Here is a 25,632-nt window from a genome sequence, read left to right on the forward strand (position 1 = left end):
TTTGGGAAAAATGTGTCTTGTTGAGGTGTGAATTTGTAGAGAATGACTGAAATTATCACCAAGTTTCAAGGATGAAGTCAGGTTTTTCGGTGTGATTTTGAAAGGTGTACATATAAGGAGAATGGTTATGAAAGATGCACATGTCATATGAAATGACAGTTTGCTTTGATAGTTTATTTGGAATCTTTACCATTATGAGCGTCTTTGAATGAACACGTGGGTGACACGTATTCTGTAGCTATCCGAGGTTGTAGTATTGTTGAGCAGAGCTCGGGTGAGCGAGGGACTCAGAGGCAACTTTCGGCCAGAGAGGGAGAGAGATTGTCAAGTAGTGACAGAATGAGGAGTTTGGATGGTGGACGTGCCGCACAGAAAATGGAATTTTATCTGAGATGATCCCTGATGTGTAATTGAGGATTAAGGATAAAGGGTGATTTGAGATGGCCAGCTGCTGTGGCCGAGCGGATCTAGGAGCTTCAGTCCGGAACCACGCGATTGCTTCGGTCGCAGGTTCGAATCCTGCCTCGGGCATGGATGTGTGTGATGTCCTTAGGTTAGTTAGGTTTAAGTAGTTCTAAGTTCTAGGGGACTAATCACCTCAGATGTTAAGTCCCATAGAGCTCAGAGCCATTTGAACCATTTGATTTGAGATGATTTTATTAAAGAGACGACACTTTTGGAGAAAGGTAATATACATTTAGTTTATTTTGCTGCAGTTGCTATCCAAGTAATTATTGTAGTTAAAGATTTTATTGTGTTTTATAATATCTGTGATGGTATCCAGGGTGAGTTACGTCGTATGCTTTGTATACTAATTCGTTTGTTCCTGCCACCGCTAGTTGAAAGTACACTTCAAGATAGAGAAAAGACGTACCACGATGGCGCTTTACAAATTGGTCACAATTTTATATTCATACAAGTATCAACAGAAAATGCAAAATTGTAAACTTTGGCTCCGATGGAAGAATGTGCAACGCCGCAGTGAAATTTCACCGTGCAGCTGGCAAGGATACCAAACAGGGGACATGTAGATACCAGAGCACAAAGGTTTTGCGAATTTCAGTCCGCGTACTCAAGTGGAAAGCAACTATGCCTCGCAGACAGGCGCGTAAACAGTGTACGCAGAAGTCAGTATTCGAGGGACAACCTATAGTTGGGCTCAAAGAATCCGGTTGGAGTAATCAGCGAATGACTCGACATTTGAATAGAAGCGATGCCCCTATTCGACGATGTTGGCAGGAAATGGGTGAACCATGGCCGAACACAGCGTCAAGAAGGAAGCGATCGACCTAGAGAGACAACAGGAAGAGAGGACCGAGCAACCGTCAGAGAGGCAGCCAGAGCCCACGGTTCCTCTTCATCATCGATCCGACGTGCTACTGGTGCTTCCGTGAACCACTAGGACCAGAAACAGCAGACTTACAGTAAGGGGGCTTTACGTACATCTCTCTTTGCGCCGACTACCACTGACCTCTGTACGTAAACAATACCGTTTACAGTGGTGTCAGGCGCATTCGACCTGGGATCTCAGTGATTGGAGTAGAATTGTGTACAGTGGTGACTCCCGCTTCGAATTAAGCCCGATGACCAGCGAAGACGTGTCTGAAGACACACCAAATAGTGGTGGGATACCAACCTGACTGTCGCCAGCCATACATCCCGACAACTAGGAGTTATTATCAGGGGTGCTATTTAACTTCATAGCAAACCTCTTTGCTTCTCATCCGCAGCACCCTTACTGCACAGCGGTACGTCGAATACATTCTACGTCACATTTTGTTGTACTTCATGGCTTACACTTCAGCACGGTAATGCCCGCCTTTTTGTCTCCGTGCTTACGAAACCCTACTTTGTCCAGCAAGGTCGCCAGGTCACTCCCCAACAGAGAACTTGTCGGGCATTATCGGAGGACCGTCCTACCAGCTCGGGATTTCGACAATCTAAGGTGCCAATTGGACAGAATATGGCACGTACATCCAACAATTCTGTCCATCGGATCTAAGCCGAATAACGGGTTGTATAACGGCCAGAGGCGGACTAAGACGTTACTGACTCGCTCAATTTGTAAAGCTCTTTCTCTTGAACGATTCACCGAATTTTTCTGAAATTACGGTCATTTGTTTGTCTCTGCACGTATGTCATATCTGTCGATTTCCGTCCCATCCGGATAATTCCTTCGTGAGCGTCAGTCTTTGTCTTACAGTATATTTTGTTTAAAAAGGCAAAGAGTAAAATTTTACGTAAATATTGTATATAAAAGTAATTTTATAATGATGTGAAAATGCTACGAGAAGGTTATCGTTCACGATAGTTCGAGTAATTTTTGTTTCATTGAAAGGATTGGATATACAGTAGAGCCCCGGTAATTTGAGCTAATTGCGGCTGAGGCTACCTCGAATTACGAAAAACTCGGATAATACCGCAATATCACTAAATCAATGGGTATATCGTGAATAAGTATTTAATGAGCACAATACTGAATAAAAAATAAATAAAGCATAATAAAGTACACAACTGTGTTATTTGAACACTACTGCCCATTAAAACTGTTACACCAAGAAGAAATGCAGATGATGAACGGGTATTCATTGGACAAATATATTATACTAGAACTGACATATGATTACATTTTCACGCAATTTGGGTGCATAGATATTGAGAAATCAGTACCCAAAACAACCACCTCTGGCCGTAATAACGACCTTGATACGCCTGGGCATTGAGTCAAACAGAGCTTGGATGGCATGTACAGGTACAGCTGCCCATACAGCTTCAACACGATACCACAGTTCATCAACAGTAGTGACTGGCGTATTGTAACGAGTCAGTTGCTCGGCCACCATTGACCAGACGTTTTCAATTGGTGAGAGGATGTGCTGGCCAGGGCAGCAGTCGAACATTTTCTGTATCCAGAAAGGCCCGTACACGACCTGCAATATGCGGCCGTGCATTATCCTGCTGAAATGTAGAGTTTCGCAGGGATCGAATGAAGGGTAGAGCCATAGGTCGAAACACATCTCAAATGTAACGTCCACTGTTCAAATTGCCGTCAATGCGAACAAGAGGTGACCGAGACGTGTAACCAGTGGCACCCCATACCATCACGCCGGGTGACACGCCAGTATGGCGATGACGAATACACGCTTCCAATATGTGTTCACCGCGATGTTGGCAAACACGGATGCGATCATCATGATGCTGTAAACAGAACCTGGATTCATCCGAAAAATGACGTTATGCCATTCGTGCACCCAGGTTCCTCGTTGAGTACATAATCGCAGGCGCTCCTGTCTGTGATGCAGCGTCAAGGGTAACCGCAGCCGTCGTCTCCGAGCTGATAGTCCACGCTGCTGCAAACGTCGTCGAACTGTTCGTGCAGATGGTTGTTGTCTTGCAAACGTCCCCATCTGTTGACTCAGGGATCGAGACCTGGCTTCACGATCCGTTACAGCCATGCGGGTAAGATGCCTGTCTTCTCGACTGCTAGTGATACGAGGCCGTTGGGATCCAGCACGGCGTTCCGTATTGCCCTCCTGAACCCACCGATTCCCTATTCTGCTAACAGTCATTGGATCTCGACCAACGCGAGCAGCAATGTCGATAAACCGCAGTCGCTATAGGTTACAATCCGACCTTTATCAAAGTCGGAAACGTGATGGTACGCATTTCTCCTCCTTGCACGAGGCATCACAACAACGTTTCACCAGGCAACGCCGGTCAACTGCTGTTTGTGTATGAGAAATCGGTTGGAAACTTTCCTCATGTCAGCACGTTGTAGGTGTCGCCACGGGCGCCAACCTTGTGTGAATGCCCTGAAAAGTTAATCATTTTCATATCACAGCATCTTTTTCCTGTCGGTTAAATTTCGCGTCTGTAGCACGTCATCTTCGTGGTGTAGGAATTTTAATGGCCAGTAGTGTATATAAATGGGCACAAAGTTCCAAGTTGCGGAAATATAAGTTACATCTTAAAGAAATTATCCGTAGTTCTTTGTTTTAAAATAACATCTCGTTTTTTAGCAGCAACGTCGCGCTATTTTCTAAGAAGCATGGTTTCAGTTGGAGTAGCTTCCGCTTGCTGCTCGATATAACGCAATGCCATATCTAGCGCTGCCAAGTCCTAGGTATGCGTCATCACTGGCACAATTCCTTCAGCTATTTCCTCGTCGTCACTGTCTGCAGCGGGATCAACCAACCATTTCAACAACTTCAACACTTCAAACTGTTCATCCATTCTGAAGTATCACTCGCATTCGCATTTTCACATCCAGCAAGCTTTACCATTAGTTCTGTCAACGGCAGGTCATCTGCCTCTGTACTGTAGGTAAACGTTTCATTCCGTAAAATGTGGTTCCGAGACGTTCTTAGTGTCTCCGCCTTTACTTCAGACCATGCTTAGCTATCCAGTAAACTACGTCTTTTATCTTACTTTTTTTTAGAAATTTTTTGTTTGTTTCTTCACATTCTGTTGGTTGTAGAAGCGTCTAAAGCAAATGACGGCAATATCCTTTTTCCAAGCATTGTAAAACGTCTTGGTTTGTAGGGTGTACTAAATTTGTTACGTTAGCGGGTAAGAACAATGCGCGAATACCGTCACATTGTAATTCTTCCTCATCAGGATGTGAATTAGTGGGGGTCAAGCATTAAGATTTGGAAGGCAAGCACTTTTAGTTGTATTTTGATCTCTGGAACAAAATCTTCGAAACACTATTTCGTAAAAATATTTTTGTCCATCCAGGCAAATTTTTGGTGGACGTATGTAACAGAGAGCGCACAAAACAGTGATATTTCTTAAAGCTCGAGGCTTAGCAGACTTCTCTGTTGCTGGCAGATTCAGTTTATGGTCTCTTCCTGCATTCGTTTCAGCAAGACTGCTAACCTCTCTTTACTTTTTTTTGTAGTCCTGGCCAGTCTTTTCTTCTTTTGAAGATAGAGTTTTAGTGCGAAGCATTTTATAATTTATCCTTGTTTCATCAGTTATACGGCTGAGCAGGAGTACGATCTTCTTCTTGTATAATTTTTCTTAATTTTTCACAAAATTATGTAACGCTTTAAGAATCCATAGAAAGTTTTTCACCCAAATTTCAAGCTGCCATGCGCCGTATCGCTTCTTCCATTTATCCAACCGTCCTGACCCTGTATTATAATCGACCTCTCCTTCCTTTAACTCATTTTAAAAAATACACCTTTTTCTTGCAGAATAGGCCATGAAACTGGATTTCCTTTTTGTCGTTGTTGAGTAAACCAAACGAACAAAGCCTTACTCGTTTTTTTCGTACTCAGATTCAGGAAATATAACATTTATTTGATGAAAACTTCTCAAATTTGTCTCTGTTTCTTCGCCAATATCGTCTCCATACTCAGCAGCAAGTTTTTCGTCATGTTTCTCCTTTGTGTAGTCTTGTCAAAGCCTCCAGGTTCACATTCAAATACATATTTTGTCCCACTCCAACCACTCACTGTTTGGCTTTTCAGATTGTCTCCTAACAGTAGAGGGTCTACAACACTATCTTGGGGAACGCCAGAAACCCCTTCTATTTTACTGGATGACTTTCCGTCAACTACTATGAACTGTGACCTCTCTGACAGGAAATCACGAAACCAGTCAAATAACTAAGACGATATTCCGTAAGCACGCAATTTCACTACAAGCCACTTGTGTGGTACATTATCAAAAGCCTTTTTGAAATCTAGAAATATGGAATCAATTTGAAATTCCTTGTCAATAGCACTCAACGCTTCGTGTGTGTAAAGAGATAGTTGTGTTTCACAAGAACGATGTTTTCTAAACCCGTGTTGACTGTGTGTTCTCTTAGAGGTAACTCATAATGTTCGAACACAATATATGTTCTAAAATCCTGTTGCACATCAGCGTTAACGACATGGGCCTGTAATTTACCAGTCTTTGGGTACGGATAAAATTTTTAAGAATGGAGGTATTGCATCAGCATACTCTGAAACGAAACTAATTGGTATACAGTCTGGACCAGACGACATCAACGATTCAGGTGATAGAGAGTGGAAATCCGTATAAAGGCAGTCGGCGCTGTGCGGTGTTTAGAGTGTATGTGCCTTTACTGCAGATAGGAAACAGGCAACGTTAGTAACAATGAGTGTTGTGCACATGAAACAAGATTGTGACAGCGCCTTGTGTAAAACAAGTTCGGACCATACAAGGAAATAATACTGTCTAATCTGTACATCACCAATAAGCTGAATCGTTCAAGTACAGTGATAATTTCGTCAGATTCGGCGCACGATGTGGACAGAACGGAAAATATGGACGAAGTAGAAAATTATCTGAGCCATGGAAACTGTTACTTTTGCGCTAAGCAAGAGAACAAACTGGAATGCCCCTCAACTTGTTGCTGATTTACAGTTGTCAGTAACTGTCAGATGTGTACGACAAATTTTGTCAAATCACAAATATTTTGCATTCAAGAACAGACTGCAGAAACCTGCTCTGACACCCAAACATAAACAGGCTAGACTGGAGTTTGCTAAGAAACATATGTCATGGACTTCAGAATGTAATAAAGAGGCCTTCAGTGACGAGAAAAAGCTTAATTTAGATGGTCCGGACGAATTTCAATTTTATTGGCATGATATGAGAATAGAGAAGCAGTTAAGAATGAGCAGAAATTTTCATGGTGAAAGTTTTGTGATTTGGGCGCCACCTGCGCTAAAGGTACATCACGCATTGCTTGGGCGGACCTAGAATGAACTCAGACATGTACACGTAGATGCTAGAGACAGAACTGAGTAGAACGTATGAGGACCTAGAGGACGGAAGTCTAATGTTTCAATAAGATAAGTCATCTGTGCATGTTTCTGTTACAACCAAAAGTGGTTTGAAGATAAAGATATCGATGTCTTACCCTGTCCTGCACTTGGTCTGGATTTGAACCCCGTGGAAAACCTTTGTGGAATACATGCAAGACGCGTTTATCACAACTGAAGGCAATGTGAGGCTGTATGTGAGCTGAAAAGAGCGACACGAGAAAACTGGGTAAAAATTTCATTGCAAGCATTACAGACCCTAATAAAATCAATGACGAAGAGAATTTTGAGGTAATTACGAAGAAACGAGTTTAGCCAGTTAGTTCGAGCCTGTACACCGTGGAGTTCCGGCGTGTCACCGAGACAGAGCCGCAGACTTAGCCTCCAGCACAGAGACAGGCAGCACATAGCAACCCTATAGTGAACATAGCGGACTTCTACTTCAACAGCATTGAGGCTACGTGGACTACACAGAAGAGAGCTTGAACCACAGCACATGGAAACTTAATGTTAAGTAACTCTTTTTCTGTGCGTAAAGAACCCAGTTATTAATTGCGTGCAGTTTCAGTTACAGACCGAGGATACCGGTCACTGACCAACATCTTCTCCCAGCTTCCCAAGGTACAGCTCTACAGAGACGACGAGACGACATGAAAGCGGTTACAGAGAATACAACATTATATTTATTTACTACATTCATGATGAACTCGAGACATGGATGCTTCGGACACTGTAAAATTACTTTCGTAGGAACCCTGCCTTTATATTGACATCCGGTACTGTAGTTGCTCCACTTTCATTCTGTTACAGTAGTGAAATCTTGTGTAGAAAGTTTTGTGGTGTCGCCCGAAGAGGGAAGTGCTAAAGCAAGGTTGGTGCCTCGCAACGCTCAGAGGCAGTTGTAAATACTCATAACATCCCTGTGTCAATGGTTTGTACAATGTTAAGTAATTCTTCTTATGTATGTTCTCATAAAATGAACTAATATTTTTATGTGTTCTAGTATCTTACCTTAGAAAATAGATTAAGGAAAGGCAAACCAACGTTTCTAGCATTTGTAGACTTGGAGAAAGCTTTTGACAACGTTGACTAAGATACACTCTTTCAAATTCTGAATGTGGCAGGGATAAAATACAGGGAGCGAAAGGCTATTTATAATTTGTACAGAAACCAGATGGCAGTTATAAGAGTCGAGGGGCATGAAAGGGAAGCAGTGGTTGGGAAGGGAGTGAGACAGGGTTGTAGCCTATCCCCGATGTTATTCAGTCTGTATATTGAGTAAGCAGTAAAGGAAAAAAAAAAAAAAAAGAAAAATTCGGAGTAGGAATTAAAATCCATGGAGAAGAAATTAAAACTTTGAGGTTCACCGATTACATTGTAATTCTGTCAGAGCCAGCAAAGAACATGGAAAAGCAGCTGAACGGAATGGACAGTGTCTTGAAAGGAGGATATAAGATGAAAATCAACAAACGCAAAACGAGGATAATGGAATGTAGTCGAATTAAATCGGGTGATGCTGCGGGAATTAGATTAGTAAATGAGACGCTTAAAGTAGTAAAGAAGTTTTGCTATTTGGGGAGCAAAATAACTGATGATGGTCGAAGTAGAGAGGATATAAAATGTAGACTGGCAATGGCAAGGAAAGCGTTTCTGAAGAAGAGAAATTTGTTAACATCGAGTATAGATTTAAGTGTCAGGAAGTCGTTTCTGAAAGTATTTGTATGGAGTGTAGCCTGGTATGGAAGTGAACGTGGACAATAAATAGATTAGACAAGAAGAGAATAGAAGCTTTCGAAATGTGGTGCTACGGAAGAATGTTGAAGATTAGATGGGTAGATGACATAACTAATGAGGAGGTATTGAATAGAATTGGAGAGAAGAGAAATTTGTGGCACAACTTGACTAGAAGAAGGGATCGGTTGATTGGGCATATTCTGAGACATCAAGGGACCACCAATTTACTATTGGAGGGAAGCGTGGAGGGTAAAAATCGTAGAGGGAGACCAAGAGATGAATACACTAAGCAGATTCAGAAGGATGTAGGTTGCAGTAGACACTGGGAGATGAAGAAGCTTGCACAGGATAGAGTAGCATGGAGAGCTGCATCAAACCAGTCTCTGGACTGAAGACCACAACAACAACAACGTTCTAGTATCTAAAAAACCCACCATTGTACCGACGAGTGTATTTCTGTCCGGCACAAGTTCCGTGCTGATTAAAATCTTATGACTCTCCCTTGGTACCTTTGTCCATCTCTTACACTCGCCTGGCTTATAACTCTTTTCTTTGACACTTCAGTGTCGCTCTCGGTGTGCGCTCGAAAGTTTCACAACGCTGTTGGCACCTAGTAAGTTAATATCTGTGTCCAGTTGATTGTTTGTACTTGTAACGTCGGAAACGTCGGTCGGCGAGGTCATCGCCGGTGATTTGTGAGCTGCCTCCGCGTCCGAGAACAGTGAATGCAATCTGGCGTCACGTAACAAGCGGGGGGTCGTGGGTGCGAGAATACGCTCGTGTCTGGAAGCGGGCCGCGGCCAACAGGTCGTCCACGCGAGCCGCGGCGCGTGTGGAGCGGTTGGTGACGTAGCGCGCTCCCGCCAGCGGATCTGCACCGCGCGCCCGCAAGCCGTTTCAGTCGTTCGCCGACGACCGTCTGGGCAGCACCGCCAACATGAGCGCCTCCTGTGTCTATGCCAACGGGTGAGTCCGCTGCGCTGCCATCCCTAACAGTGCTCGCGAAAACACTCGCGCCACAGCGCAAGGCACTTCTTTAGTGGGGGAAAATAACACTTCAATGTCTTACTGCCCAAAATCTTCGCAACACAAACTCAGCACACGCTTTCCTGCTTTTTCGGTATTTTGTCAGAATCGGGTATTGAACACGGGTTATTTTGCGTGTTGCTACCAGTGATTTGCACGTTGAAGAGAAATTTAATGACAAACACCGAACTTTATAGTAACTAACGTGCACTTTAACTTTCAAAAGAAACGCTTACCGGCATTAAGTCAACAACTTCAAACAATAAAGACGTCTGCGGTACGTTCTGTAGCGTCAACAAGGCTGTATCGATCTCTTATATAACAACACTTGTTGTGAGACCTGTTCTATTTATTTCCACTTATTTGTTTTGTTGTGCTTACAAGATGCCAAGTAGTTACAATGACAGATTTTATTGTTATACCATCAAATTATTCATATGAATATACTTGAGAGAACGTTCATTTGCTGTACAAGAACAACATTTACGTCATTTTTCATTTATTCCACGTGGAACGGTTTCCAATGTTACAAAAAATAAAAAAAATAAAAAATCAACGTAGAAGTACTCTTGGTGAAAATCTGTCAGGGATTGCGAATATTCTGGAAAATTGCGTAAGAGGAAAGTTAAGTCGAGCTAGCATGAGTTTTCATCAGCATATTAATCAGCATTTCGTTGAACGCTTGTGTTATGTAAGAAACTCCGTAACGCAGGCATTGCGGAAAGCCAGAGCAGGCTTCGCAATTTGGATTAAGCTCCAAGCGATCGTATTTAAACAAGTAGAGGAAGCGAGCAAACACCATACGATTTCTAAACTTTTCCTAGATGCAGGGGAAGAGTACCTTTCAGATCTTAACTGTATCCTTTGAAGTTACAAATAAAATCGTGACCACGTTAAAACGGTAAAATATAGAAAATTATGTATTTATCGGAACTGCTTGATGCGTTTCTAAACCTGATGTATTACTCAGGTATTTTACTTACGTTAGCTGTTACATAAAATGGTTGCATCTAACCGTTCTTGATTGTATTAAACAGTGTTGTTACAGCAAGGAGTTGAGACCTTGTTTCGGTGTATGGTTCACCGTAAACTGATACTGTACTTTATTTCGGAAGTCTTAAGCTTACGTCTGAAGATGACAAGAACCGAAACATGTTACATGGAATGGCATAATAAAAAGAAAAACTCCTTTAGCAATCTAGGCTGCATTGTCCGAAAACCCCCATTCTGATCGCTAGCTCGCACAAGGAATTTATTTCTGGTATTAATAATTCTTAATATTGCTGAAACTGCGTCTAGACGTCTGTTTTCAAAATGCTCCCTCCCGGTTCTTGCAACGGTCACAAATATTTGAAACCCATATAATTTACAGCAGTGTTAAACTCAGATGGTAATTTACTTTTACTTTAACGACACCATAAAAAGTGCTACTACTGTGGACACTGTAAAAAACATAAACACTCCCAAGAGTAAAAACGAATACACGTCGAAGAGTAACTGCCGAATCCACAGCGAATGGTACCTGCTACGTATTTCGGCTGTTGTCTGCTCACTGCCGTGCGGCGACCGGTCGAGGAAGCGCAATGCTTAAAACACATTTGGGAAAGTCGCGTTTTAAATTCCAGTCTGCCACTACGAAATAAAATTCCCTCCGATCTGCTTAAGTCGTTTCAGGCGAATACCAGGGTAGTCCCTAGAACAAGGCGACTGTTGTTTACCTCTTTCATTGTTGACCAATTGCGATGGTGCTGCTGCTGATGACGACTTTAACGTAATCTGTAACCATACCTTCTTTAAACTCTGCAAAGAGAATGTGAATAGCATACTACTTCCGTAACAGCTATACTCAGATTTTTCATCGGAGTCTTCGAAAAATTACGGATACGTCTCCTCTTTTCTTTTTTAATTTAAGATGCCAGTTTCTGAGATACAGCTACGAAAACATGACGCGATAGTGTCAGATGGACGTAGCGAATGTAAAGCTGAAGCACAGCAGATGATGAATGTTACAATGCGTTCTTTTGCTTGCATCCACCCACACGACGAGTGAAAAAGATGAAGAGATGAGGAAAATTTTGTATTTGACAGCTTTCAGGCGAAAAGTATTCGGTTTTCTTAAAATAACAGACGCAAATTCCATCTTTGATGGTGTAGGCATCTTTCTATATTCGCCTCAAAAGCATCAGCTTTACTCGTATAAATGGATGTCGCTGCTAAGAGTCAACAGATGCCTTTTTTCACATGTAATCTATATCATACCTAATTTTAATTTCGTAGTCTGTAGGTTTATTCTGATAAACTACGACTGCTCATACATGAACTGATTCGGTTGGTAAGGGTGTCACAAAGCCTTTGTAGCCTCTCCCGAGACAAACTGGACCACGACTGTTGTAAGTGGTCCTTGATATCCTGCATATGGCACTGGGATGATTGCCGTCTGGACTGGTCCACAAATGTTTTATCGGTGCTAGATATGGGGATCTTCCTGATCACGTCAGTACCTCAGCATTTTCGTAGAGACACGCACCACGTGTGAGCGAGCATAATTATGTTGCAGAATGGCATCACGAGAGTGACGCATGCTAGGTAGCACGTGGGGGCCAGGCTGTCCGTGACGTTCCTTCGTGGCGTCACTGACCTCCAGTCATAACCGATGGCTTCCCATACCATGGCACCAAGAGTAACACTGTTTGCCTCTCCAATACGTTGGAAGAATATGATATCTCCCCACTTCTCTACCATGCTCGCCGCCGGTAGTGATTCGGGGTAGTGCAGAACTGTGTCTCGTCGCTGAACACAATGAGATGCCATTCATCCCGATCACAACTCCATTCTAAACAAGGCCGTTTGTTTTGCGGTGTTAACGGCAGCCTACGCGTGGGACCGTAATTTCCTAGTCCGGCTGCTGGTAATCTTAGACATTGGTGCATGGTGACACAGAATTTGCGCGGTGTCCATTACAGGTTCTCGGATGCAGCCGCAGATGTGAAAGCGCTACGATGCGCTTGACGCACAATACAACGATTCTCCCTTGTGGGTGTCAGACGTGGTCGACCGCAAATTTGACGTTGAGTATTCCTGCCCTCACGGCCCCAAGCGGACCAAATGGTTCAAATGGCTCTAAGCACTATGGGACTTAATTTCTTAGGTCATCAGTCCCCTAGAACTTAGAACTATTTAAACCTCACTAACCTAAGGACATCACACACATCCATGTCCGAGGCAGGATTAGAACGTGAGACCGTAGCGGTCGCACGGTTCCAGACTGTAGCGCCTAGAACCTCTCGGCCAAAATGGCCGGCAAGCAGACCAACATAGGGCAACTGTCACAAGTTTGGATATTGCGTGATTCGACCAGCTGTCCGCACGGAGATCCACAATGAGCTCCTTTTCAAACTGTGTCAAGCACCGATAAATCTGTCTCACACGAGTACACGGCACCTCCATGTCCCCTAGATTGGTCGCTCAACACCTGACGCTGTTCGCGCTATCCTACCTGGCCTGTTAGCAACACTAAATACGAACACCACTAGTGCACCATAGTGGCCGTTCTACCTATCACAGAAAATTGTAACTCTAATCATTTACATATTCTCCGATAGTGGGTGAGTGTGCAAAGCTTACATTCGACATATTTTTCAATGCTTCACTTTCCTTTGTCACACAGTTTATATTGAAGCTGACAGAAAACCGTGGAGATCAATCAGTGTGTAGAAGTCACTGAGCAAGACACATGAAGCACAATTCTGTCTTCATTCTACCATCACACAGCGACAATACTCAGTTGCTCCTGCAAATACTGATCACTTTATCACCGCAGCTGATAAACCGATTTGAAAATAACATCGCTAAAAATTAATATGATGTTATTATATTGGTTGCGTACGTAAAAGTCACTATAAGCAATATTTTGTGTGTAATGAAACCAGAACTGGCGTTTTCCGTTTTCATTAAACTTCGAATCAAACAAATTATGGTTGTGCAGTTACAGAGACGTAGATATACGCTGAATGCACGTATTTACAGCAAGAAATGGAAACCAATTTTACTATCACAAAGGTTACATCTTTATGGACCACGAGTAAAGAAATGTTCGTACTTCTGTTATGGCTAACAGATTTTCCAGTACCTATCATTTTACGAATGCACAAAATTGAGGAACACTTCAAAATAAATGAAATAGGATTTAAAGTGAATTAACGTTTAATTAAATTATCGTTATTATTATTTCTTGCGGCTGCTTGTATGTGTTCTTCGGTTTTACCTGGCTTGAAGACATTCTATCAGAGCAAGATTTCAAACTCATTGACGTCGGCAGGCGTTTATTTATTTACGTATTTTTGGCTTTGGGCAGTAAAGCAAACATTAGTTACAAAAATGTCATTTTAACATAATTGTGATTTTCACTGTAGCACTGCAATATGAGTCTAACGTACAAATGTAAGATCTTATTGTAAAATAAAAACACAAAGAGACGAACACCATACAGCCAGCAGTAGGTACAACAATACAATGTAATTTTTAAAACAGAACAATGATAAGAGCGTGAAATACAAAAGTAAGTTTGTAATTTACACTAGAAACACAAAATTACGACCCAGGTTGCGACCCCAGTCGATTTAATAGGAGAATGACATCCACAGTAACTTATAACAGAAAGCTGGTCACTAGCGTCATTCATAAAGACAGGTTCTCAATGCAAAGTAAAGACACAAACAGACGTCCCAGCTTCCCAGCAGAGCTGGTTCCGGGGAGGACAAGATCCACATTTATAGATCGAAGCTGAATACCGGCGTATTTTAAACAGTTCGCGAGTAAATGATACAGATGTCAAAGAGGTGAAATAAAGCAGTTACATTTGGGGGGAGGAGGTAACACCCCCCCCCCCCCAACCAATTTTTTGTACAGGACCGCTTGTGCATCCGAGTAGTTGGTACGCGCCAATATGACGTGGTTCTCATCCACCGCCGCCGTTGGGTCCTGATTACAGCGGCCAGAAGCAATGATTTTCAATTGGTATAGGTGGGTTGTGGTGACGCCAGTGTCCCAGCCTCATGCGAAGACAGACGTCACATAAACGTCTACTAAGCATCACCGAGATGAACCATGGCCGAGAAGAGACGTTCGATTGTATGGCTGCCCTTTCAGTGCTTTGATACCTGTCATTCACAATTCTCGTCGTGATTAGTAGCTTTCTTGACCGTCGTGTTGAAACCCGTATGAGGGATCGGTGTCCTTCCATAATGCTCCTCTTACCGAAGCGGCCAACAGTTTCATCGTAGAGAATGCCGTGATGCCCTTTTATCCAAAGTAAGCGGACGTCTATGCCCAATGGTCGCACGTCTGTTATGGCCTCCAAGACATTTCTGCAGGCGTTTACTACACGTTACGCCAGCTGTTGAGACAGCGATAGCGAATCTCCATCACAACGGCCTGGAATAGAATAACTATCTGCCTCGGACTATCTGTCAACATCGTCGTATGGGAGGTGTAGGTCTTCTGTTTTACAGGGACACAATTAATCCTCAAGCTACACTCTTAAGAGAGGTAATGTTAAATTTTTAATTATCATCTCGAAAAAGAAAGTCACCCAATTAATATTCAGATGTCCAGAGTGCAGGTACTCACTGATATCCCAGCACTGCAGTACCGCAGCACGTTGCTAGAGCAGTCAAAAGAAAATGGAACAGCCCATTGATAAAATGAGGGTGGGCTGCGGCATTTTGTTATGGTCCCTCTAGCGACGTGCTACGGTACTATGGCGCTGGGATTTCACTGTGCATCAGGACATCAGACACGTACCTGCAAACAAACAGAACATTAATTACGTAATTTTGTAATTTCGAGGTGATAACTGAAACTTCATGGATCACGCATCGCACTTTCAAATCTGTTTTGATAAACCTAGCCGTTCCCAGTTAATTGTCTGGTACACTGGAGTACACCATTTTTTTCATACTCCAATATGTTTAAGGTGTATTAATGTAATACTAACACTACAGTAAAAGAAGAAGGTTCGTTCCATGTCAGATCGCCTAATTTCGGAACATTTTCCTTCTCGATCCTCAAGGATTTCGACGGAATTTTATGTGAATATTCACAGATGTCCCCGATCAACATTGGTAAAGTTTAAAGTTCGTCGATACAATAGTAGTCGAGAAATAGTCGCCTGTTTGACTCCATGCGTGACTTTGCGCACGTCGAGCGTGAATTTTCGCAACTTTGAACTGTTATATCTCGGGCAATATTTCATTGAAGGAAATGAAATTTGACCATCTTGTACAACTGTAAGTGATCTCTCAAAAATATTAATGAAAAGAATTTTACGGGCAACATTCAGCCAGAAAATTTTAGACAAAGTTTCCAGAAAAATTTCTAAGTTTGCCTTCTTACATCTCAGGTACTAAAGGTATAACGAACATCAAACTTGGCATTTAGAAACATGACAACACAAGGTTGTCAAATATAAAGCTTCATTTATTTACCACTTTCCAGTGCAAAGTTGGAGATTCTGTAAAAACGTAAAAAATGACCTATTTTCGACCTGATTTTGCAAAAAACCATGTTCTATAAAACTCTCCAAGCTGGGGTCATTAGAAAGACCATGGCGTTAACCGCCTAAGAAAGTTTACTAGCTTATCAAACGCCAATTAACAATGTTAGATAATTTGAATCAAAGTTGGGTGCGAAAATAGTTGCATGAAAAACTATAAACATTGGATTCTTGTACCTCGTACAGTAAATGCATACTGAACATGAAATTTAACAAGCAATAGCTCGATGGCACAAGGACATGGAATACAAAATTTCATTCATCAACTAGTTTCCAATAATCTTCAAATTCTTCGAGAAGATGACGATTTCTCTGAGAAGGTAAAAACAGTGTAAGCCTATATTCGACACTTCTTTTACAAGTACCATTTACTATTAAAGCTTCAAAACGAGTCTCATTCGAAAAGTGCTGCATGGTGTCAAACAAGTGAACATATCTCGGCCAATATTGCTTGGACGAACGTTAAACTTTTCCACTGTTCATCGGGGACATGTGCGGATGTTCACATAAAATTTCATGGAGATCCGTGATGGTTAAGTGTGCTGACATGGAATGACCCAAAGAAAATTTTTTGCTGTTTGTTGCAAGTGTGAGTAGAATTTCTATAATGTGCAACATCATTCCCTTTCAGACAAACAGCAAGGCAGATTTAGTGGAAACTGGGTCGCGGTTACTCACTCATCTGTCGTTTCTATCTATATCCAACAAACATCTCCTGGGATCTATCCGACTGGTTGACTGGCTTGAGCCTTCCTTTTTTCCACACAATAAAACTGTTACAAAGTAACTTTTGCGCCAGTTCATTTCAATTCCTCATTTGTAAGAATACCTTTATCAAAATTTACAAGTGAATCACATTAGAGTCGTTATGTGTTTCCCCAGTGAATCAGAGCTCATTCCTCTGGTGAAGATACGAGTCCTCTAGGACTTTTTACATTTTACTTTGCTTGGTTTCAGGCAGAGCCTGTTTCACCAGATACAATTACTGCACATAATAATCCAGACAGAACATTGGTCCGATTTCATTATAAAATACGAAAGGAGTCACAATAAAAACCACGACATTTTATCATAATATTCAGTTTTAGACATACTTAATTAAACATTAAATATATCCTCAAATTTTGAAGTTCCCTTTTACAAAATCGAATGAAATGGCAGGTACATTTGGCAATAGATCTGTTCATGGAGCTAAGACCTTCCTAGCGCTTCTACAACTACCTCTTTGCTCTCCATGAGAAATGACCACAAAAGCATTTTACCCAATATTCAATACAACATTCTGTAGTCACAAACGTAATCCAAATGATAAAATTAAGTAAACGGTTTATTATTTCAAAAATAATCACCCAAATAGTTAATACATTTATCCCGCTGTGAGGGGAGACGGTCAGTGCCTTCATGGACAATGTTTGTGGTTGCCTGCGGAACCATCACTGTATCCAGGTGTGCACCTCTTGTCCGAAGCAAATCGACGGTGACGAATGTCTTTCTTCCGGTCTGCCAACTGTATGGGGAGATATCGGGGCTGTATGGAGGACGTGTAAGGGCTTCCCAGCGAAATTTCTGCTACATAGTCGATACAACCTTCGCAACATGTGGACGGGTCCAATTATTGTTCCGTAGGCAACCGCAAACATTTCTCCATTAAGGCATACAGTGGGCGCAATATATTAACAGTTATGGTGATTACTTTTGAAATAACAAACAGGTTAGTTGCTTTTTTCCATCGTTCTTGTTTTCATTTGACTGCCCTTTGTGTTATTAATCTTGGATAGGGCAAAATAGTTGATGAGGAAATAAAAGAGTTCCACTAATAGCCACCGTCCACAAGTACAATTTGTTAGAGGCACGAATTAGTGGTAACCGTGACTGCAGAGGTTAATATCTCTATTGCAGACAGCAACTCCAGAGTCAAGTCTTTTAGAAAATCTCAGTGTAATCCCTGTTGTGTTGCAGTCAGGTGGAAAGCAGCAGTCAGCAGGTCTTAATCTACAGATCAGGGGCCATCTTTGGTTTTTCAGGCTGACAGCCTGTACCTATTCAAGACGCTATATGTCGATCTAAGTCCGATTGTTCGGGACAGAAGGAGTACAAAAGATGATTGACAAATGTTTATACTTTTATTTCTATCCGTGTATTGTCAGGAGCTTGAGAAGTAGCGGTTCCGGCCTCGTAAACTGACATACGGTCGGGAGAGTGGTGTGCTGACCACATGCCCCTCCATATCCGCATCCAGTGACGCCTGTGAGCTTAGGACGACACGGCGGCCGGTCAGTACCGTTGGGTCTTCACGGCCTGGTCGGGTGGAGTTTAGTTTTTTACTGTGAGGAGCAATGGTCCCAGACATCCATTAATAATACTGCAAAGCTGCCTGTAATGTACGAGCTGATCCATTTCTAACACTACTTGTGTATTCTGCCATCTTGTAAGAAAGGACCGTAGCAGATTCTCGGAATACCTGAGGTTCTGTGTCGCTTATTATTAAATTTAAGAAATAGTATGAATTGATAACATACTATTTGTTAAATATTTGTCGTAAAAAGATTGACAGTTTGAGCTTTCAATTCTATAAATAAGCATTTTCCCCGTACTATAACATATTCTAAGTAAACATATGTTTTCGATGGATAAACAGAGTACGAACTTTGGAGGCCGAATGAAACAAAACAAACGAAACCTGAGGCTCTGCATTACAGTTGGGTTCTGTGACCTCGTTTATCGTGACCCGCCTGGGACATGTTTTCAGTGTGGCGAGACACCGGACTTAAAATACGACTCACACATGAAAAGTCAGTATACGGCTCGCTGTGTAGGCGAAGCTCAAATATAAAATGCGATGTAGTCACAGAGCTTCATTAGTAACTGGCAAGGCTCGCAGCGAAGGTGAAGCTGCGATTGTCCTTCGCAAACGACACATGCCGCGCCACACGGCTCCAGCCTTCGTTAACGTAACAGACCGGTCTTGGACGTCACAGCTTTTAGGTTACATACTGACCTCGGCCGCAAATTTATGTTCACTCTCAGATGCTAATATCTTATTTCGCCTACCACTCCCACAGCCTTGCAAATATTCATACCAGTTACATGAAAGGACGCTAGAGCTATCAACAGCATCTATTCGTCTCGAAGTGTTTACACTAGAAAGAAGCTTTTGTTCGCCTGCGTTTCGACATCCCATTGTCGATAGTAAAACGTCTAAAATTTTGGTCCCATTTTTGGAAGTGAGGCACAAATCAAACAGGTGCAGTTAAATTTAACACTCTAGACCGTTTATCATGCTCATTGTGAGACTAAAGGGAGGCTGATACGCTCAGTCTGCGTTCTATGTAAGATTTTTAATATTACCTGTAAACTTTTCCACAGACGCTGTTAAACAATGCTTCAAAGATTTTCCTTTGGCCATACTCAAACCTTCTAAGTCTCCACAATGTGAGTGGCATAACGATAACACTCAGTAACTTGAGCGAATGGAACAAAGGAAAACCTTGAATCATAAATATAACTTTTGATGTTATATGACCGGACTGTTAAACAACAGGGCGTACTCACTACTCCAAAATACACTCCTGGAAATGGAAAAAAGAACACATTGACACCGGTGTGTCAGACCCACCATACTTGCTCCGGACACTGCGAGAGGGCTGTACAAGCAATGATCACACGCACGGCACAGCGGACACACCAGGAACCGCGGTGTTGGCCGTCGAATGGCGCTAGCTGCGCAGCATTTGTGCACCGCCGCCGTCAGTGTCAGTCAGTTTGCCGTGGCATACGGAGCTCCATCGCAGTCTTTAACACTGGTAGCATGCCGCGACAGCGTGGACGTGAACCGTATGTGCAGTTGACGGACTTTGAGCGAGGGCGTATAGTGGGCATGCGGGAGGCCGGGTGGACGTACCGCCGAATTGCTCAACACGTGGGGCGTGAGGTCTCCACAGTACATCGATGTTGTCGCCAGTGGACGGCGGAAGGTGCACGTGCCCGTCGACCTGGGACCGGACCGCAGCGACGCACGGATGCACGCCAAGATCGTAGGATCCTACGCAGTGCCGTAGGGGACCGCACCGCCACTTCCCAGCAAATTAGGGACACTGTTGCTCCTGGGGTATCGGCGAGGACCATTCGCAACCGTCTCCATGAAGCTGGGCTACGGTCCCGCACACCGTTAGGCCGTCTTCCGCTCACGCCCCAACATCGTGCAGCCCGCCTCCAGTGGTGTCGCGACAGGCGTGAATGGAGGGACGAATGGAGACGTGTCGTCTTCAGCGATGAGAGTCGCTTCTGCCTTGGTGCCAATGATGGTCGTATGCGTGTTTGGCGCCGTGCAGGTGAGCGCCACAATCAGGACTGCATACGACCGAGGCACACAGGGCCAACACCCGGCATCATGATGTGGGAAGCGATCTCCTACACTGGCCGTACACCACTGGTGATCGTCGAGGGGACACTGAATAGTGCACGGTACATCCAAACCGTCATCGAACCCATCGTTCTACCATTCCTAGACCGGCAAGGGAACTTGCTGTTCCAACAGGACAATGCACGTCCGCATGTATCCCGTGCCACCCAACGTGCTCTAGAAGGTGTAAGTCAACTACCCTGGCCAGCAAGATCTCCGCATCTGTCCCCCATTGAGCATGTTTGGGACTGGATGAAGCGTCGTCTCACGCGGTCTGCACGTCCAGCACGAACGCTGAGGCGCCAGGTGGAAATGGCATGGCAAGCCGTTCCACAGGACTACATCCAGCATCTCTACGATCGTCTCCATGGGAGAATAGCAGCCTGCATTGCTGCGAAAGGTGGATATACACTGTACTAGTGCCGACATTGTGCATGCTCTGTTGCTTGTGTCTATGTGCCTGTGGTTCTGTCAGTGTGATCATGTGATGTTTCTGACCCCAGGAATGTGTCAATAAAGTTTCCCCTTCCTGGGATAATGAATTCACGGTGTTCTTATTTCAATTTCCAAGAGTCTATGACCATGTCACCCGTATGAGAGGCAATCAGTGACAAGCACCGAATTTGATTTAGAAGTCTATGTGCTTCAATTTTTACGTAGCCTTTTTAACAGTATTACTAAATCGAGGAGGATATTCCCCAAAGGGGAACTCTGAAGGAAAGAAAAGAGAGAAACTTACTGAGAGTTAAAGTTACGTGCCGTACCGGGACACGAAACTCGGTTCTTGTATCGGTGTGGCACACAGTTTTAAACTGCCAGAAAGTTTCATATTGGTACACACTCTGCTGCAGAGAGAAAATTCAATCTAGAAAAAGAAAGAACATGAGTTAAAGTTAACCCAACGCGACGGACGAGAGTGCTGAGTCTCGTAGTGACTGGTCCAGAACTTTTAACGGCTTGAAGATATATCTTGAAATGGTTCAAACAATACTGTGGTAGCCTATTAATGTCTAGCAATGAGATCCTAGACTCGAGCAACTTTGTGGGAAGTTATGTTTATTGATATCGCTTGCGTATTGTTATACAGGGTGTTACAAAAAGGTACGGCCAAACTTTCAGGAAACATTCCTCACACACAAAGAAAGAAAATGTGTTATGTGGACATGTGTCCGGAAACGCTTACTTTCCATGTTAGAGCTCATTTTATTACTTCTCTTCAAATCACATTAATCATGAAATGGAAAGACACAGCAACAGAACGTACCAGCGTGACCGCAAACACTTTGTTACAGGAAATGTTCAGAATGTCATCCACCCTCCGTCGCATGGAATCCCTGATGCGCTGATGCAGCCCTGGAGAATGGCGTATTGTATCACAGCCGTCCAGAATATGAGCACGAAGAGTCTCTACATTTGGTACCGGGGTTGCGTAGACAAGAGCTTTCAAATGCCCCCATAAATGAAAGTCAAGAGAGTTAAGGTCAGGAGAGCGTGGAGGCCATGGAATTGGTCCGCCTCTACCAATCCATCGGTCACCGAACCTGTTGTTGAGAAGCGTACGAACACTTCGACTGAAATGTGCAGGACCTCCATCGCGCATGAACCACATGTTGTGTCGTACTTGTAAAGGCACATGATCTAGCAGCAGAGGTAGAGTATCCCGTATGAAATCATGATAACGTGCTCCATTGAGCGTAGGTGGACGAAACTAAAATGAGCTCTAACATGGAAATTAAGCGTTTCCGGACACATGTCCACATAACATCTTTTCTTTATTTGTGTGTGAGGAATGTTTCCTGAAAGTTTGGCCGCACCTTTTTGTAACACCCTGTATAACTTTCTGGGAAAAGAAAGTAGGTATTCGTCACACAAAAGCGACACGTGGAAATAATACACGTTTTTCATCCACCAACAAGTTGCAAACGCCTCTTCAAGGCGTTAAATATGACAAACCCCTTTTTCACAACTTGTATATATTCGATAATGAATTCATCGTCATCGTGAACCATCCTTCAAGATTTGAAAAGAACAGTGATGTTGACAGGTACAGACCAACAATCAAAGACGACCTTGATTACCTAACATTATAGCTCTCAGTGGCTCCAAATTGGTATTCAGCATACTGCAACAAAAATAACATAAAATATCAAACACAGAGAAAAAAACGATTAAAATAACCAGTGGTACATAGAGGTGCAAACACAACGCTGGGGTAGCTGTGGAGAAGCCAGACAAACGTGTGGTTCCCGAAGAGGGGCGGCTGCTTTTCCAGTAGCTACAGGGACAACAGTCTGTATGATTGACTGGTTTTGCCTTGTAACATCAAGCAAAACGGTCTTGCTATGCTGGTACAGCGAGCGGCTGAAAGCAAGGGGAAACTACAGCCCTACTTTTTCCCGAGGGCAGGCACCTTTACTGTACGGTTAAATAATGACGGCATCCTCCTGCATAAAATATTCTGGAGGTAATTAAGTCCCTTATTCTGACCTCCGGGTGAGACTACTCAAGAGTACGTCGTCATGAGAAAAAACATAACTGACAGTCTACGGGTCGGAGCGTGGAATGTTCGGTCCCTAAATCGGGCAAGTAGGTTAGAAAATTTGAAAAGGCAAATGGATAGTTCGAAGTTCGATATAGTGGAGATTAGTGAAGTTCCGTGGCATGATAAAAAGTCTTCTCGTCTGGTGAGAACAAGGTTATAAACCCAATATCAAATAGCAGTAATGCCGGAATAGGTCTAATAATGAATGAAGAAAACAGAAACGCGAGTAAGCTACTATAAATGGCACAGAGAACGCATTGTCGTAGCCAACATAGACACGAAACCAACACGTGCCACAGTAGTACAAGCTTATGTGCCAACAAGCTCTGCAGGTAATCAAGTGATCGATAAAATATCTGTTGAGATAGGTAAAAGAGAGGACAATTAAATTGTGATGGAGGATTGGAATTGTACTAAAAAGAAGATAAGGAAAAATAGTGGATGAAAATGGACTGGGGACAAAGAATGAAAGAGGAAGCTGCCTAGGACAATTCTGCTTAGAGCGTAATTTAATCATTGCTAACACCTGATTTTAAAATCATGAAAAAACTGTTGTATACGTGGAAGAAACGTGTGGACACAGGAAGACTTCAAGTTGATTATATAATGGTAGGAGAGAGATTTAGGAACCGTGTTTTAATTTGTAAGACATTTCCATGGGTGGATGTGAACTATGACCTCAATTTAGTCGTTATGAACTGCATAAAGCTGAAGGGACTCCAAAAAGGTAGGAAATTAAGGAGATAGGACCTGAATAAGATGAAAGAAACAGGAGACATGGGATTTAACATCTGAAAGGAGAGTATATAAGAATTCAGTAAATGAAGCAGGCGACATGGAATACAAACGTCTAAAAAATGAGATTGATTGGAAGTGCAAAATTGCTATGCATGAATGGCCATAGGACAAATGTATAGATGTAGAAGCATATACAACTAGAGCAAAGATAGAGTCCGTCTGTACGAAAATCAAAGAGAAAAGAAAAACAGCTGTGTGAATATCAAGAACTCAGATGGAAAACCGGTACTAAGCAAAGAAGGGAAATTTGTAGGGTGGAAGGAGTATATAGATGGGCTCTACAAGGGATACAGAAAGAGAAGGGGACGTAGATGAAGACGAGAGAGAAGATGCAATACTATGAGAAGAATCTGACAGAACACTGAAAGACCTTAATCAAAACAAGACCCCTGGAGTAGACGACATGCCCTCAGAACTACTGATACCCGTGGGAGAGTCAGTCACGAGAATACTATTCCACCTGGTATGCAAGACGTATGAGACAGGCAAAATATCCTCAGATTTCAATCTATGCAAGATGTATGAGACAGGCAAAATATACTCAGATTTCATTAAGGATGTAATAATTCCATTTCCAAAGAAAGTAGGTACTGACAGGTGTAATTTACCAAACTAAATTTAATAAGTCATGGTTACCATACTCTGGCGCGAATTATTTACGGAGTAATGGAAAAATTGGTAGAAGCAGACATCGGGGAATACTGGTTTGGGTTCCGGAGAAATGCAGGAACACTTGAAGCAATATTGGTCATACGACTTGTAACAGATGATAAGTTAAAGAAAGGCAAATCTACATTTATAGCATTTGTAGACTTAGAGAAAGCCTTTGACAGTGTCGGCGGGAATGCACTGTTTAAAATTCTGAAGGTAGCAGGCTTCAAATACAGAGCGAAAGGTTATTTACAGGTTGCAAGGAAATCGGAGAGCAGTTACAAGAGTCAAGGAACTTGAAAGGAAAACACTGTTTGAGAAGGGAGTGAGACGAGGCTGTAACGTATACCCGATGTCATCCATCTGTACATTTGAGCAAGCGGCAAAAAATTTAAAAAATTGAAGAACAAATTAAATTTGAGGGAGCAAAAATAAAAATTTTGATTTTGCCGATGACACTGCAATTCTGCCAGCGACAGCAAAGGACTTGGAAGTGGAACTAAATGGAATGTCTTGAAAGGAGGATATAAGAAGAACATCAACAACTAGGATAATGGAATGTAGTCAAATTAAATCAGGTGATGCTGGTGGTATTAGATTAGGAAAGGAGACTCCAGAGGTAGGAGGTGAGTTCTGCTATTTGGGAACTAAAATAAGTGCTGATGACCGAAGCAGAGAGGATATAAAATGTGTACTGGCAATGGCAAGAAAAGTGTTTTTGAAGAAGAGAAATTTGTTAACATCGAATATAGACTTAAGTGTCAGGAAGTCTTTTCTGAAGTTTTGTCGAGAGTGTAGCGTTGTATGGAAGTGAGAGATGGATGATAAACATGTCAGACTGTAAGAGAATAAAAGGTTTTGAACTATTGTGCTACATAAGAATGCTAAAGATTAGATGAGTAGAACTTGTAACCAACAAGGAAGTGCCGAAAAGCACTGAGGATAAAAGAAATTTGTGGAATAGCTAGACTAAAAGAAGGGACCTGTTGATAGAACACATTCTGAGACATCAAGTGATGATCAGTTTAGTACTGGAGGGAAATGTGGAAGGTTAAAAGCGTAGCGGGAGACCAAGAGATGAATACAATGAGCAGATTCAGAAGCATCTAGGTTGCAGTAGTTGTTTAGAGATGATGAGGGTTGCACA

General features: G+C 42.6%; 1 protein-coding gene across 1 annotated transcript in view; it reads left to right on the top strand.

Moving 5' to 3' along the window:
• The first annotated feature begins 9,386 nt into the window (after positions 1-9,386).
• Positions 9,387-25,632, top strand: part of LOC126095189 (tryptophan 2,3-dioxygenase) — a 458,240-nt gene continuing 441,994 nt past the window's right edge. The window contains exon 1 of the mRNA XM_049909922.1: positions 9,387-9,479. Within this exon, the coding sequence (XP_049765879.1) occupies positions 9,451-9,479 (29 nt within the window). The 5' untranslated portion in view covers positions 9,387-9,450. The remainder of the gene's footprint in view (positions 9,480-25,632) is intronic.

The sequence above is a fragment of the Schistocerca cancellata genome, chromosome 8, assembly GCF_023864275.1.
Source record: "Schistocerca cancellata isolate TAMUIC-IGC-003103 chromosome 8, iqSchCanc2.1, whole genome shotgun sequence".
Taxonomy (NCBI): domain Eukaryota; kingdom Metazoa; phylum Arthropoda; class Insecta; order Orthoptera; family Acrididae; genus Schistocerca; species Schistocerca cancellata.